We start from the raw sequence: 13,225 nt of genomic DNA, 5'->3' as shown, positions 1-13,225 counted from the left end.
GTCGCACGCGGTGTGGGTGGGAAGGAGGATGCTGACAGTTTCTCACGCAGAAGGTTGAAATAAGGGAGGGAATGTGTTGAAATGTTAGTTGGAAAAGGAAGGGGGGGGTGTTTTTACATGGTTTGTGGCTCTGGGAGGGATGAGCCTTGAAGAATTAGCAGAGGATGGAGAGGTAAGCGTCACGTCACGTATGACGTCAAGCCGCCGCTACCGCCAGCCTGGCCGGACGAGTTTCTTACGCTCTCACAGAAGCTACCCCAGCGGCTTTTCATGCGGGCGGGTAAGATAACATGACAGCTGAGACGGCTTTTCGTGGGAGTGGACGCACTGAGCTCGGCTAGACACTGCCGCGTGGCCAGTCTAGAGCGGTGTTATCTATTTTTAGCCGTCTTTTGAATGCCTGCCTGCTTACAGTACAACTCTCGCCAAGATAAACGTGAACACATAGCGCCCAATAAAGTGTAACAGACTTGTTTTTCAGCCGATTTTACTCAAATTTTCGACTTTCTCTGCTCAAATGTTTCACGGTTTCTCAAAAAACGGTCGTATAAACGGAATGGTCGCATCAGAGGGGGGTAGCATCGGCGGGATACTACTGTATTAATACATTCAAAAACTTTCGAATATTTGAAACTTTCCAATACCTAATTTGGTTTCGAATGTGAATCGAATCAAATATTTGATTCGCACGAATATTTGCAATTTTGATTATTCGCACACCCCTAGTTTCCTATTCCTCTAGTGATACCCACGACACCGTGATTTACTGCAGTTCTTTGGACATAAGCCATTGCAGTTTTGCACTGTTTCCCATGGAAAAATTCTCGAAATAAAAAATGAATGCAAATAAAACTGCAATGGTGTACGTCCAAAAAAAACTGCATTAATTCAAAATTCCCCGTTGCATGAATCATTTAAAGAGCGTAGTCCTTCCATGCCAAGCGAATATCAAATCAAAATTTTGAAATATCCGCAAAAACAAATTTAATTGCAACTTTTATAGATTTCTATCAAAAATTGTTATACTTCAAAAAATAAATTGCAAATACATATATCCTTGACAACACAACAGATCCATAGTCATTTTGACAACTACTTAATGTACATACAGTAATAAGAAATAATAATAATTTCTAATTTTAATAAACTCGATATTCCATTTTAACATTTTTGAGCATATTGTCAACTACCCTTTTTCCATGATGATATATTCTCAATTATGCACTTTTTTTTCTTCTAATTTTTTTAAATCATTTTAGTTCTTTAATATCATGGTTATTTGATATTGTGTATCGTGCTTAGTTGTATGTTCATGTCTGTTATTTTGTGTATTTTGTGTCTGTCTTTATATACTGTGTTATAGTTTGTTTGTATCTGTTGTTATCACTGTTATTGTGTGGAGTTCTTGCCAGTTGCAGATGTTCTGCCTGCTACGGCACAGACGCGGGTAGGAGTCCATATATTTGCAGCGGCAACTGAGTACTTGTCTTTACGAGTCGAGCTCACCATTAAAGTCTGTTGGTGGATATGGTACCAATTTGAATACATAAATAAATAAATTACATATTGTTTTCATTAAGGCAGAATTACACTTATAATACTTGATTGAAGTAAAAAGTAATATATTTTAATGTTTGTAATGTTCAAAACTAATTAAGTGATTAACCAATTGGGCCCTAAATATAACATCATTCAATAAAAATTATAAACCAACCATGCATAGCATTAATATTGAGCATTCATAAATGAAAACCTGAGTGCCACATTTGTTTTTTTTTTATTAGTAACCAACTTTATTCGTGCAAAACATGTTTAAACAAAAAAAAAAAAAAAAAGATAAATATTTTCAGTAGTGAATCTTATGCTTCCATGTTTTAAAGCTTCAAAACAAATGCCTAGTTTCACATCAGACGCAAAGATTTGCTTCACAACTGAAGCTTCAAATAAAATGAAATTAAAATTTCCTGGTGACATCAAATCGAATATTAAAAGAGTTTAAATTAATTCGCTGAGTTGTAGACATCAAGTTAGATAGGGAGGGGTCTTCTGTGTTTAAAAAATAATTGGCATTCGTGAATTATTTAATATAAAATTTTACATTTCAAGATCAATATTTTTTAATTATTCATTACCTATACGTATAGCAAGTGAGACTCATTCACAAATAAATTTAAGTGAGAGTGTAACCTTGAATGAAGCCATGAAGACTTTCATTTTAAAAAAATTGGATTTTTTTCTCAACATATTACAATCTTTTTAAATGTAACAAATAATATATGGTTATGATAAAAAATTATTAGTACTATATTTTTATGTATATAGTCATTTGCTTGAATACATTATTTTCAAACTCAAGATTTTTGCTGTTTAAGAAAAGGCATTGCAAGTGTTTTTTATTTTATTGAAATTTTCACCAATTTTTGTAGTGAATACCTATTTAATTATATATGTTATCTTTTTTTTTCTTTTTTTTCATCTTACTGTATTTTGGACCTGTGAAGTGTGGAAAAAATATTTTTCCTAGAAATTTTTAATTTGATTCCTAAAATATTAGATAATTGTGAATATTTTTGATATTTGAATAATAAAAAAAAAGATTCATAGAAGCCTAGAGGTATGTCGTTAGAGACAATTGAGATGAAGCAGCAACTAAACACGTTTACCTAGAGTGACGCATGCGTGCTTTCTGTATATCGTCATATATCGTAACTTAATTATCGTCATGCTATATTCTGTAATCCCTTTCTTTTCTAACTTGTGTACTCACCGGTAAATGTTTTAATTTCTTTCGTACTCAGTAATCTAGTCGTTGAAATTAATTGGATGTATGAACGAGTTTGTAGCTAACACTTTAACTTTTAGTTTTAAGGCGTTTTGATGTTTCACGTTTTCTTTGAATGCACTGTTTTGCATCGGCAAAGCACGAAATTTAAGATGATGCACATTTTGCTGGTGCAATAAAACTTTTTGTGTTCCTTTATTCTACTCACAATGAGCTCTGTGCATCTCGTCATCTTTTGAATGTGTTACTTTGCATTGGCAGTACACGCAACATCAAACTACGTACCTTTTGGAAACGTTAATGAAGTTGGCGTGTACACGTGCATCATTCAAATTTACTGTCAATTTTTTTTCCTGTTTGACAACGCAGTATTGTAACCACGTTGCAATGCAAATACAAATATCATCCTAAGGTTTTTTTTTGGTTGACATCATTATCAGGATGTCCACAAAAAATCTTTTGATGTAAATTTCCCTAATTTTTTTCCCTGACTGCCTGACCAAAATTTTAAAATTTCAATGAATACTTTTTTTTTTTTTTAAATTTTCTGAATAAAATAAAAAGAAAGTCCAGCATCCACCAACTGTCTTGCAACAATTTCAACTTACATCTACTTTCTGTACAATCAAGAGAAAGAATAATATTATTTTTAGATTAATAAGCAATTATAATAGATTATACCCAATAGTAACAAGCCTAACCAATTATTAAATTATTTTAGTAGCACTTGCAGTCATTTCAATTAACTGTGTATTCTAAATTCACTACCTAATTTTCTGTATTTTTGAATTTATTAATTTTTTTTTGTTTATTAATTTTTTGTTTTGTTTTGTGTCCTTTGTATGCGGCGTCTCTTGTGTATCGTGTTTGTTTTTTGTACCGTGCACACCCCTGTAATCTCTTCTCAAGAGTGTTGGTGTGCATGTCACAATTTATAAATAAATAAATAAATAAATAAATAAATAAATAAATAAATAAAATAAATAAATAAAATTTGTTTGTTTCAAACGGAACCTTGCACATGCCATGTAAGGAAACGCCGCCTGACGGCCCGGGTGATAGAGGCAGGGGCACAACAACAGGGGGGGTAGGCAAGGGTATTTTGCCCCCCCCCCCCCCTCTGAAACCACGAAGTGGAGGCAAACGGGGGCAAAGAAAGTGCTGTGTAATCAATTTTGAGATAATAAAACTGCTTAAATAGCACCATTTTCCACCTTGAAATACAAATTTTCCCGGGGGAGGACCCCCGGACCCCCCGCTTCAATAGAGGGGGGGGGGGGATCGATGATTCTTTATAAAAAGGTATATTGTGCCCCCTTTGGAAATTTAGTTGTTGCGCCCCTGGATAGAGGGCTACCCGCCGGGGAGCGTCGCGTCCCGGGTACCCACCTGTCCACTTGCCCTTGTCGGGCCGGCCCCCGGGCAGGCGGTCGCGCAGGAAGGGGGGCACTGCCCCCTCGAGGTCCTCGGGGGGAGCGGGGGGAGCGGCCTGCCAGCCGGTCGGGTGCCGCACTGCCGCCTCCAGCCACTCGTTCTCGAAGTTCTCCAGGTCGCCCAGCGGCCGGCGGCAGTCGCCCGCGTCTGCGACACCACGCACCACGCCTTGCCCATCTGCATGAGTCATGCTTGGGAACCACGCCAGGCATGTCCTCTATTTGCTTTCAAATTGTTCGTGAAAGTGACAAGACATTTTTTTGTATTCCTTAAGATTTTGGGTGGAGGGACATAGAATCTCTTTGCCTGCTGTTTTGTCAAAGTATTTGCTGTCTGCAGGAGTCACGCTTGGGAGCGACGCCTTTGAATATATGTATACTGTACAGAAGTCGCGAGTGGATAGGATTTACTCTACGTTTTTCAGAAGCGTATGATGAGCAGCTTGGGAACTTCACCGCTGCAGGGCGCTGCCGTAACGCCCTGTATCGTCTTAGTTGTTATTTACACGTTAGAGCGCAGCGCTGTCGCCCGCTGTCATTCCCCGCACCCCTCATCCATCATTCACTGCAGCTCAAGGTCGTTCAACGGGAGGGGGAAGGGGTGTTTGAAGAGTTCGACACTTGTCCGCTAGGGACCACCACAAGTCGATGCCCTAGAGATGGTGGCGATTGCGGCGGTGAATTAACCAACTACCTCAAAACCGTATTAGAAATTTTAATCTGGGCTGGCGACTTCTATACAGTATATATATTCAAAGGCGACGCCAGGCATCATTTATCTTTTGTCCTCTATTTGCTTTCAAATTGTCCGCGAAAGTGACAGTTATTTTTGGATTCCTTAAGATTTTGGGTGGACGGATATTGAACCTCTTGCTTGCTGTTTTTTCAAAGTATTTGTTGGTGAAATTGATATATTTTTTGACGTGACAACGTCTAATAAATTGATGAACGCCGGCTGCACGCACGAAAAAGTGTCCTGTTATGCACATTGTCCCGTTACGCTCATTGCACGCTTGGCACCGCATCTATCTCTCTTTTACTGATTGGAACAACCATCGATTTGACTTTTTCGAGGCACATTAAACTTGAAACACTCCCATTCGTTTCCTACTTTGCCTATCATCGTCCTATCCTTAATCACTTTGTTAGAGTAATAAACATATTTGAATTAATGAGTGCAAATAAAAGTAAATTTTATCAATTAAATTGTAGATTTCATTTCACTCCTTCTTTGTATCCATACCAAATAGTGATAATTAAATAAAAATGATTCAATTTTATTAATGAAAGTATGGAATCATTTCATCAATGTTTTGTTATGACGTTGTCATGTTAAACTATCGTCCGTAAACCGACTTTACAGACAACAAATTATTATTTTTTTTTTGGATTCCTTAGGATTTCAGGTGATAAAAGAAAAGGGGGGGGGGGGGGGGGGGGAGAATCAGGGAAGAATAGAATCTTTTTTTGTCTGCTGTTTGCTTTCAAATTTTTCCCTTTTGTTGGGATTTTTTGGAATTCAGGAAAGGGGGATTTATTCCTCATCCCCCCCTTCCTTTGCCACCCGCCATTGTTTATACGCAGCAAAGCAAAGTCTTGAATATCTAACAACTTACTGATAACCCAAGGCTTCACATTTCTGGGCCAAGCCTTATTTTTTTCCATAAAGAACGAGTATGAAGTGTTAGGAACAAAACCAGCAATGAGTCGACTCCACGTTCCCCCCCCCCCCCCCCCCCCCAAATCCCAATCTCAAATATGATTCTTAAAATAATGCTGCGAATGTGAACGTACATCTTAAGTGTCAGGAATTAAACAACAACTGAGTAAAAAGACACAAAATAAAGTTATGAAGAAATGTTCACCCAGTTTTTTTTCTCGAAACAAAAGCTTATTTACATGTTTAGACTATAAACCATTTTCCTTTGTGTCACAAATGTTTCCTGGTGGCAAGGACTAACATTTCTCTGGTAGCTTCTGTGGACATAAATAATTTAGTCCTTGTCAATTACACAAGTGCTATTGTTTGAATGTATAAATTTGCCTTCATCAGATATTTTTCTTAATATACTTTTTTTCTTGAATCTCATAGAGTTCAAATACTAAAGTTTTAATGGTAGTTGAGGATTTTATGATTCAAATGGTACATCCCTACTACATATTAACATAAATATAGAAAGGGAAAACAATTTTACTTTCGCCAATTTCAAGTTTTGCTGTTGCCATTTGACATGTTATTAATATGGACAAGATTATGTGGTGAAAAGCGATAAAACCAAAATAACACCGCAAAGAATGTAATTAAACTTAAACACCGAAATGCAAGTTAACACACCATTTAACACCGAAATGTAACTAAACACCTGAAATCAGTCAAAAAATTTGACAAAACTTAAATCACAAAAATGATAGCTTTTATTATCTTAAAATCATTGAATGCAATTTTCTGGCATGACTTTTTTTTACAAAAAATGTATAACCTAAATTGATTATAAAAAAATTATATTGCTTGACCTTGTATCTCTTATTGGTAGCATATTTTACATTAATCACATTGGCATATTTTTCAAACACTCAAAAATATACTTATTTATTTTAATTTTTCTGAGTAGTTCTTTTAAAAAAGCTTATTACAAATTACTTATTTTATAAGTGCATCACATGTGAGTCAAAAAGAGACTATTTTGGTGAAATTAGTATTAAGAAATATTTTAGTTTCATATCTGTTAAACTATTTCTACAAATAAATACAACGTATGAAAGTAAACGCAATATAACAGAAATCTCCTGTTTTAAAAATGAAATCGACCTAAAAATAAAACCAGTCAGATCTTGACCCCGCTGAACAACCCAGATTTCAGCCTTCCTCATGCAATCCAGTAATAATCATTGGTTATAATTTTTTTGTCAAATTTCAGGTTTGATGTAAAGTTTTTTTCCTTTCAAAAGTTAAACGTAATGCTCCGGGTTTATTGTTTTTATTTTTAAAATTCATGAGTTCATTTTTCTAGTAATTTTTTTGCTGGCTTCTTTGAGCGGGAAGGCGTGCTGACGTAATTCTCCTTCATTTTTCCACGATCGAGGCTTTGTGTCACACGCCAGGCGTGTGAGTCACGGTCACGGGAGTGCGAGAAAGATGCATAATCGCTGCGTCGTGGGAACAGAAGTAAGCATTTCGTGGAAGGTTCTGTTGCCAGACGCCGTGATTGGCTGAGAATTACGTCAGCGAGCCCAGGACACTGCCCGCACGAAGGGAAGGAAGGCTGTAAGGTCAGCCATTGTCCGAGCGCCGGGCCGAGCTGAGCAGGCCGTGGTCGAGGGATGGCTCCGTGGTTGACTTCTTTCTGGATGTACATTAATTTTTTTTTGTGTCCTGTTGGGCGAAATTAATTGTGATTTTTAAATGAATAAATAAAACAGGTAATACATCAAACATTGAGTAAGAATTTTTTGACGTGACAACGTCTAATAAATTTATGAACGCCGGCTCCACGCACGAAAAAGTGTCCCGTTACACACATTGTCCCGTTTCGCTGTGTCCCGTTACGCTCATTTTATATTGCTCTTTGCTAACCTGAACCTGCTAGCATTGCAACCGAGTCCGTGGCGTAATTCTGTTTTCGTGAATTTCAATGTAACTTTTTCATTGCTCTTTGCTAACCCATTCCTCCTAGCATTGCTGCAGAGTCCGTGGCGCAAATATTTTATTTTTGACTGCATTTTGGTGTTGGGTAAGCCATTTTCCTTCACATCATCCTTGAAACACTCCCATTCGTTTCCTACTTTTACTATCATCGTCCTATCTTTAACAGAATAACACAGATTGGAAGAAGTTAAATACCAAACATGTATAAAAGTTAAAGTTAAAATAATCTGTTCGTTAAAGTAACAAACATATTTGAATTAATGAGTGCAAATAAAAGTAAATTTATCAATGAAATTGTAAATTTCATTTCACTCCTCCTTTGTATCCATACAAAATAGTGATAATTCAATAAAAATGATTCAATTTTATTCATAAAAGTATGCAATCATTTCATCAATGTTTTTTTCTGACGTTGTCACGTTAAACTATCGTCCGTAGACCGACTTTACAGACAACCAATTTTTTTTCGTGACCTGCTACTGACCTGTATGTTCCACTCACCACCTAGTTTTGAGCCTGCCGGAGGAGGTGAGCGGTAACACCGCCGGGAGGGGAAAAGGAGTGGCACTCGGGGGTGCAAGACGGGACGTCGCCCCCGACCAAGGACTCTGCCCTACCTTTCTGCGCGTCCCTGTCCTGCTGCACGAAGTGGTACAGGTAGAAGCCCACCACGAAGGGGAACGAGAAGTCCCCCGAAGCGTGGCAGACCATCTGCTCCTTCATCATGTCCTGGGGACACACAGCTCCGTCGGTTCGCGACACCCGACAACCCATCCCAACACTGTCGCAACAGTTCAAACCATTTTTGAAACGAAGCATCTCGCTTGATAACGCACAAAATTTGCAAGATCCACGAAGCACAATTTCCGAATCTTAAACGGTGTGCTGTTCATTACTTAGATTTCACGATAACAAGTAATAACTTCACAGCATTTAAGAATGTTCCATCTTAAGTGACAAAAACACACTTGTGAATTCTTGTAATATCTTTAATGCTATTATAGATGTCATTCCTAATTTTTATTTCACACAAGTAAAAACTACTATTCATTGATAATCATTTAATTTTTTTTTACTTCAGCAATGCTAAATATTTTTTTTTTTAATATTACAAAACCACTAACATTTGTGCTCGATTTACAGTTAACAGTACAATAACTACCGAAAACAAACCTATAAATAACTATATCATAGTTTTATTTAGTAAACCATGTGGAAAATGGCTTTGGTCACAGATCTGAATTTTATTAATTTGGCAGGTAAACTAATTGTACATTTTTTGGTGAAACTAAAATCAAGCCACAATGACCTTGATACCCTATGGAACACAACCAACATTTAGTAGTAACACCGCAACTCGAGAAATAAAAAAATTGATTTACAAAACTTACTTGCGGAATGTTTTCCAAACCTAACCCTTGGAATCACTTCAAAAATTTTGTATGACTTTACCAGAAATTAAAATAGTTTCCTGACTGCTCCAGAACAATTACTTCAACTTCCCTCTATATCCCCTGATCTTCCAGAATGTGGCAGACAACACGAGCTACTGCAGAAGGGAGGGCCGCAACTAGTCTCTGGCACCCGGGGCACGAATGGGTTCATGCGCCCCTCCCCCCCTCTTTTTTTTGCACATACCACACCAATGAAGTGGGGGGTCCGGGGGCCCTCCCACGGAAAAATGGTGCTATTTAAGCATTTTCCATACCTACATGTAACAGTTTCTGTGCCACTGTAACTTCCATGCATGAACCCACCATGTCCATAAAGTAGTCCGTATAATCACCAGACTTGTTCATTAAATATGTTGAGACGTTATATTGTAAATCAGATTAGACATTCCTGGCATGCAAGTTAAAAAACTTTTCACCAGTTACCAGTTGTAGTAGGAATTACAAGGCAAGCGATTTCCGCACCCCCACAGCTTTGCGCCCGGGGCGTGTTCCCCGCTTGCCCCCCCACCCCTAGTTGCAGCCCTGGCAGAAGGGGAGGACGGTGGGGGCAGGAGCTCGCACCTCCATGATGGCGACGGCAGGCTCCTCGCGCGACACGCCCTCCACGCTTGCCACCAGCCACTGCACGGCGTCCGCGCTCACGAAGGTGCAGCTGGGCAGGCTGGGGTGCAGAGACACGAAGCCCACCCCCGTCGCCGGCTGCCTCATGGCCTCCAGGATCTCCGGCAGGGACGCCCCGCTCCGCAGGCAGCGAGGCACCGCCTTCCCCTGCCTGCGACACCGCCCCCGCTCACACGCGCCACTCTCTCTCGTGAGCGGCACTCACTGTCACTGCCTGTGACACCGGCCCACGCTCACAAACTCCGCTCTCTCATAAGCGGCACTCACTGTCACTGCTTGCGACACCGGCACCCACTCACACACGCCACTCTCTCATAAGCGGCACTCAGTGTCACTGCTTGCGACACCGGCACCCACTCACACACGCCACTCTCTCATAAGCGGCACTCACTGTCACTGCTTGCGACACCGGCACCCACTCACACACGCCACTCTCTCATAAGCGGCACTCACTGTCACTGCTTGCGACACCGGCACCCACTCACACACGCCACTCTCTCATAAGCGGCACTCACTGTCACTGCTTGCGACACCGGCACCCACTCACACACGCCACTCTCTCATAAGCGGCACTCAGTGTCACTGCTTGCGACACCGGCACCCACTCACACACGCCACTCTCTCATAAGCGGCACTCAGTGTAACTGCTTGCGACACCGGCACCCACTCACAAACGCCACTCTCTCATAAGCGGCACTCACTGTCACTGCTTGCGACACCGGCACCCACTCACACACGCCACTCTCTCATAAGCGGCACTCAGTGTCACTGCTTACGACACCGGCACCCACTCACACACGCCACTCTCTCATAAGCAGCACTCAGTGTCACTGCTTGCGACACCGGCACCCACTCACACACGCCACTCTCTCATAAGCGGCACTCACTGTCACTGCTTGCGACACCGGCACCCACTCACACACGCCACTCTCTCATAAGCGGCACTCAGTGTCACTGCTTGCGACACCGGCACCCACTCACACACGCCACTCTCTCATAAGCGGCACTCACTGTCACTGCTTGCGACACCGGCACCCACTCACACACGCCACTCTCTCATAAGTGGCACTCAGTGTCACTGCTTGCGACACCGGCACCCACTCACAAACGCCACTCTCTCATAAGCGGCACTCACTGTCACTGCTTGCGACACCGGCACCCACTCACACACGCCACTCTCTCATAAGCGGCACTCAGTGTCACTGCTTGCGACACCGGCACCCACTCACACACGCCACTCTCTCATAAGCAGCACTCAGTGTCACTGCTTGCGACACCGGCACCCACTCACACACGCCACTCTCTCATAAGCGGCACTCACTGTCACTGCTTGCGACACCGGCACCCACTCACACACGCCACTCTCTCATAAGCGGCACTCAGTGTCACTGCTTGCGACACCGGCACCCACTCACAAACGCCACTCTCTCATAAGCGGCACTCACTGTCACTGCTTGCGACACCGGCACCCACTCACACACGCCACTCTCTCATAAGCGGCACTCAGTGTCACTGCTTGCGACACCGGCACCCACTCACAAACGCCACTCTCTCATAAGCGGCACTCACTGTCACTGCTTGCGACACCGGCACCCACTCACACACGCCACTCTCTCATAAGCGGCACTCAGTGTCACTGCTTGCGACACCGGCACCCACTCACACACGCCACTCTCTCATAAGCGGCACTCACTGTCACTGCTTGCGACACCGGCACCCACTCACACACGCCACTCTCTCATAAGCGGCACTCAGTGTCACTGCTTGCGACACCGGCACCCACTCACAAACGCCACTCTCTCATAAGCGGCACTCACTGTCACTGCTTGCGACACCGGCACCCACTCACACACGCCACTCTCTCATAAGCGGCACTCAGTGTCACTGCTTGCGACACCGGCACCCACTCACAAACGCCGCTCTCTCATAAGCGGCACTCACTGTCACTGCTTGCGACACCGGCACCCACTCACAAACGCTACTCTCTCATAAGCGGCACTCACTGTCACTGCTTGCGACACCGGCACCCACTCACACACGCCACTCTCTCATAAGCGGCACTCAGTGTCACTGCTTGCGACACCGGCACCCACTCACACACGCCACTCTCTCATAAGCGGCACTCACTGTCACTGCTTGCGACACCGGCACCCACTCACACACACTACTCTCTCATAAGCGGCACTCAGTGTCACTGCTTGCGACACCGGCACCCATCACAAACACCACTCTCTCATAAGCGGCACTCAGTGTCACTGCTTGCGACACCGGCACCCACTCACAAACGCCACTCTCTCATAAGCGGCACTCACTGTCACTGCTTGCGACACCGGCACCCACTCACACACGCCACTCTCTCATAAGCGGCACTCACTGTCACTGCTTGCGACACCGGCACCCACTCACAAACGCCGCTCTCTCATAAGCGGCACTCAGTGTCACTGCTTGCAACACCGGCACCCACTCACACAACCCACTCTCTCGTGAGCGACACTCGGTGCTGGTACAGGATGTCTACACACACCTGGTAAACTATTGTATGGCCTTTTGCAGGACATTAATTTTTTTTGTATCATAGCGTATTTTTTTGTATATGAAATGTTAAATCAAATATTGAAAAAATCAAATTTACTTCTTGTAGTCTATTTCGTAGAGCTAAAACAAATTTTCAGAGATAATTTCCATGTGATTTAAGTAGACCGAAAGCTACTATTTTTTATATTTAATGGGCCACTATAAAAAAAAATGCAAACTAGCGAATGTTTTGTGACTGCTGGCAACATTAATGCTTATTATGGGCCTTTATCGTGACATTCTTGACCAATCATTATAGTTTCTTTATACTTCCCTGACATAAGTGTGTTAAGTGAATTGCAGACATCCTGTAGTAGACCTAAGGTACCAGGTTGGAGTTATGGCCGGGTCAAGACTTTTCCCTTGAATGAAAAAATCCTGGCTGTGTTAAGCCCAGGCAGTGCCGGGTACTACGGCTGGCACAAGACAGGAATGAAGGCTCTCACACTCTCACACTGGTACTACGGCTGGCACAAGACAGGAATGAAGGCTCTCACACTCTCACACTGGTACTACGGCTGGCACAAGACAGGAATGAAGGCTCTCACACTCTCACACTGGTACTACGGCTGGCACAAGACAGGAATGAAGGCTCTCACACTCTCACACTGGTACTACGGCTGGCACAAGACAGGAATGACGGCTCTCACACTCTCACACTGGTACTACGGCTGGCACACAACAGGAATGAAGGCTATCACACTGGTACTACGGC

General features: G+C 42.4%; 1 protein-coding gene across 5 annotated transcripts in view; it reads right to left on the bottom strand.

Annotated features, from left to right (window-relative positions):
- Nucleotides 1-13,225, bottom strand: part of LOC134540856 (GATOR complex protein Iml1) — a 146,379-nt gene that overhangs the window by 16,286 nt on the left and 116,868 nt on the right. For all 5 annotated transcript variants that reach the window (XM_063383859.1, XM_063383861.1, XM_063383863.1 and 2 more), the window contains 3 exons: nucleotides 9,877-10,087; nucleotides 8,479-8,590; nucleotides 4,172-4,363 (listed from right to left, as the gene is read on the bottom strand). In XM_063383859.1, the coding sequence (XP_063239929.1) occupies nucleotides 4,172-4,363; nucleotides 8,479-8,590; nucleotides 9,877-10,087 (515 nt within the window). The remainder of the gene's footprint in view (nucleotides 1-4,171; nucleotides 4,364-8,478; nucleotides 8,591-9,876; nucleotides 10,088-13,225) is intronic.

The sequence above is a fragment of the Bacillus rossius genome, chromosome 17, assembly GCF_032445375.1.
Source record: "Bacillus rossius redtenbacheri isolate Brsri chromosome 17, Brsri_v3, whole genome shotgun sequence".
Classification (NCBI taxonomy): domain Eukaryota; kingdom Metazoa; phylum Arthropoda; class Insecta; order Phasmatodea; family Bacillidae; genus Bacillus; species Bacillus rossius.
The sequence above is the reverse complement of the archived record's forward strand: the minus strand, read 5'-3'. Positions and strand labels throughout refer to the sequence as shown.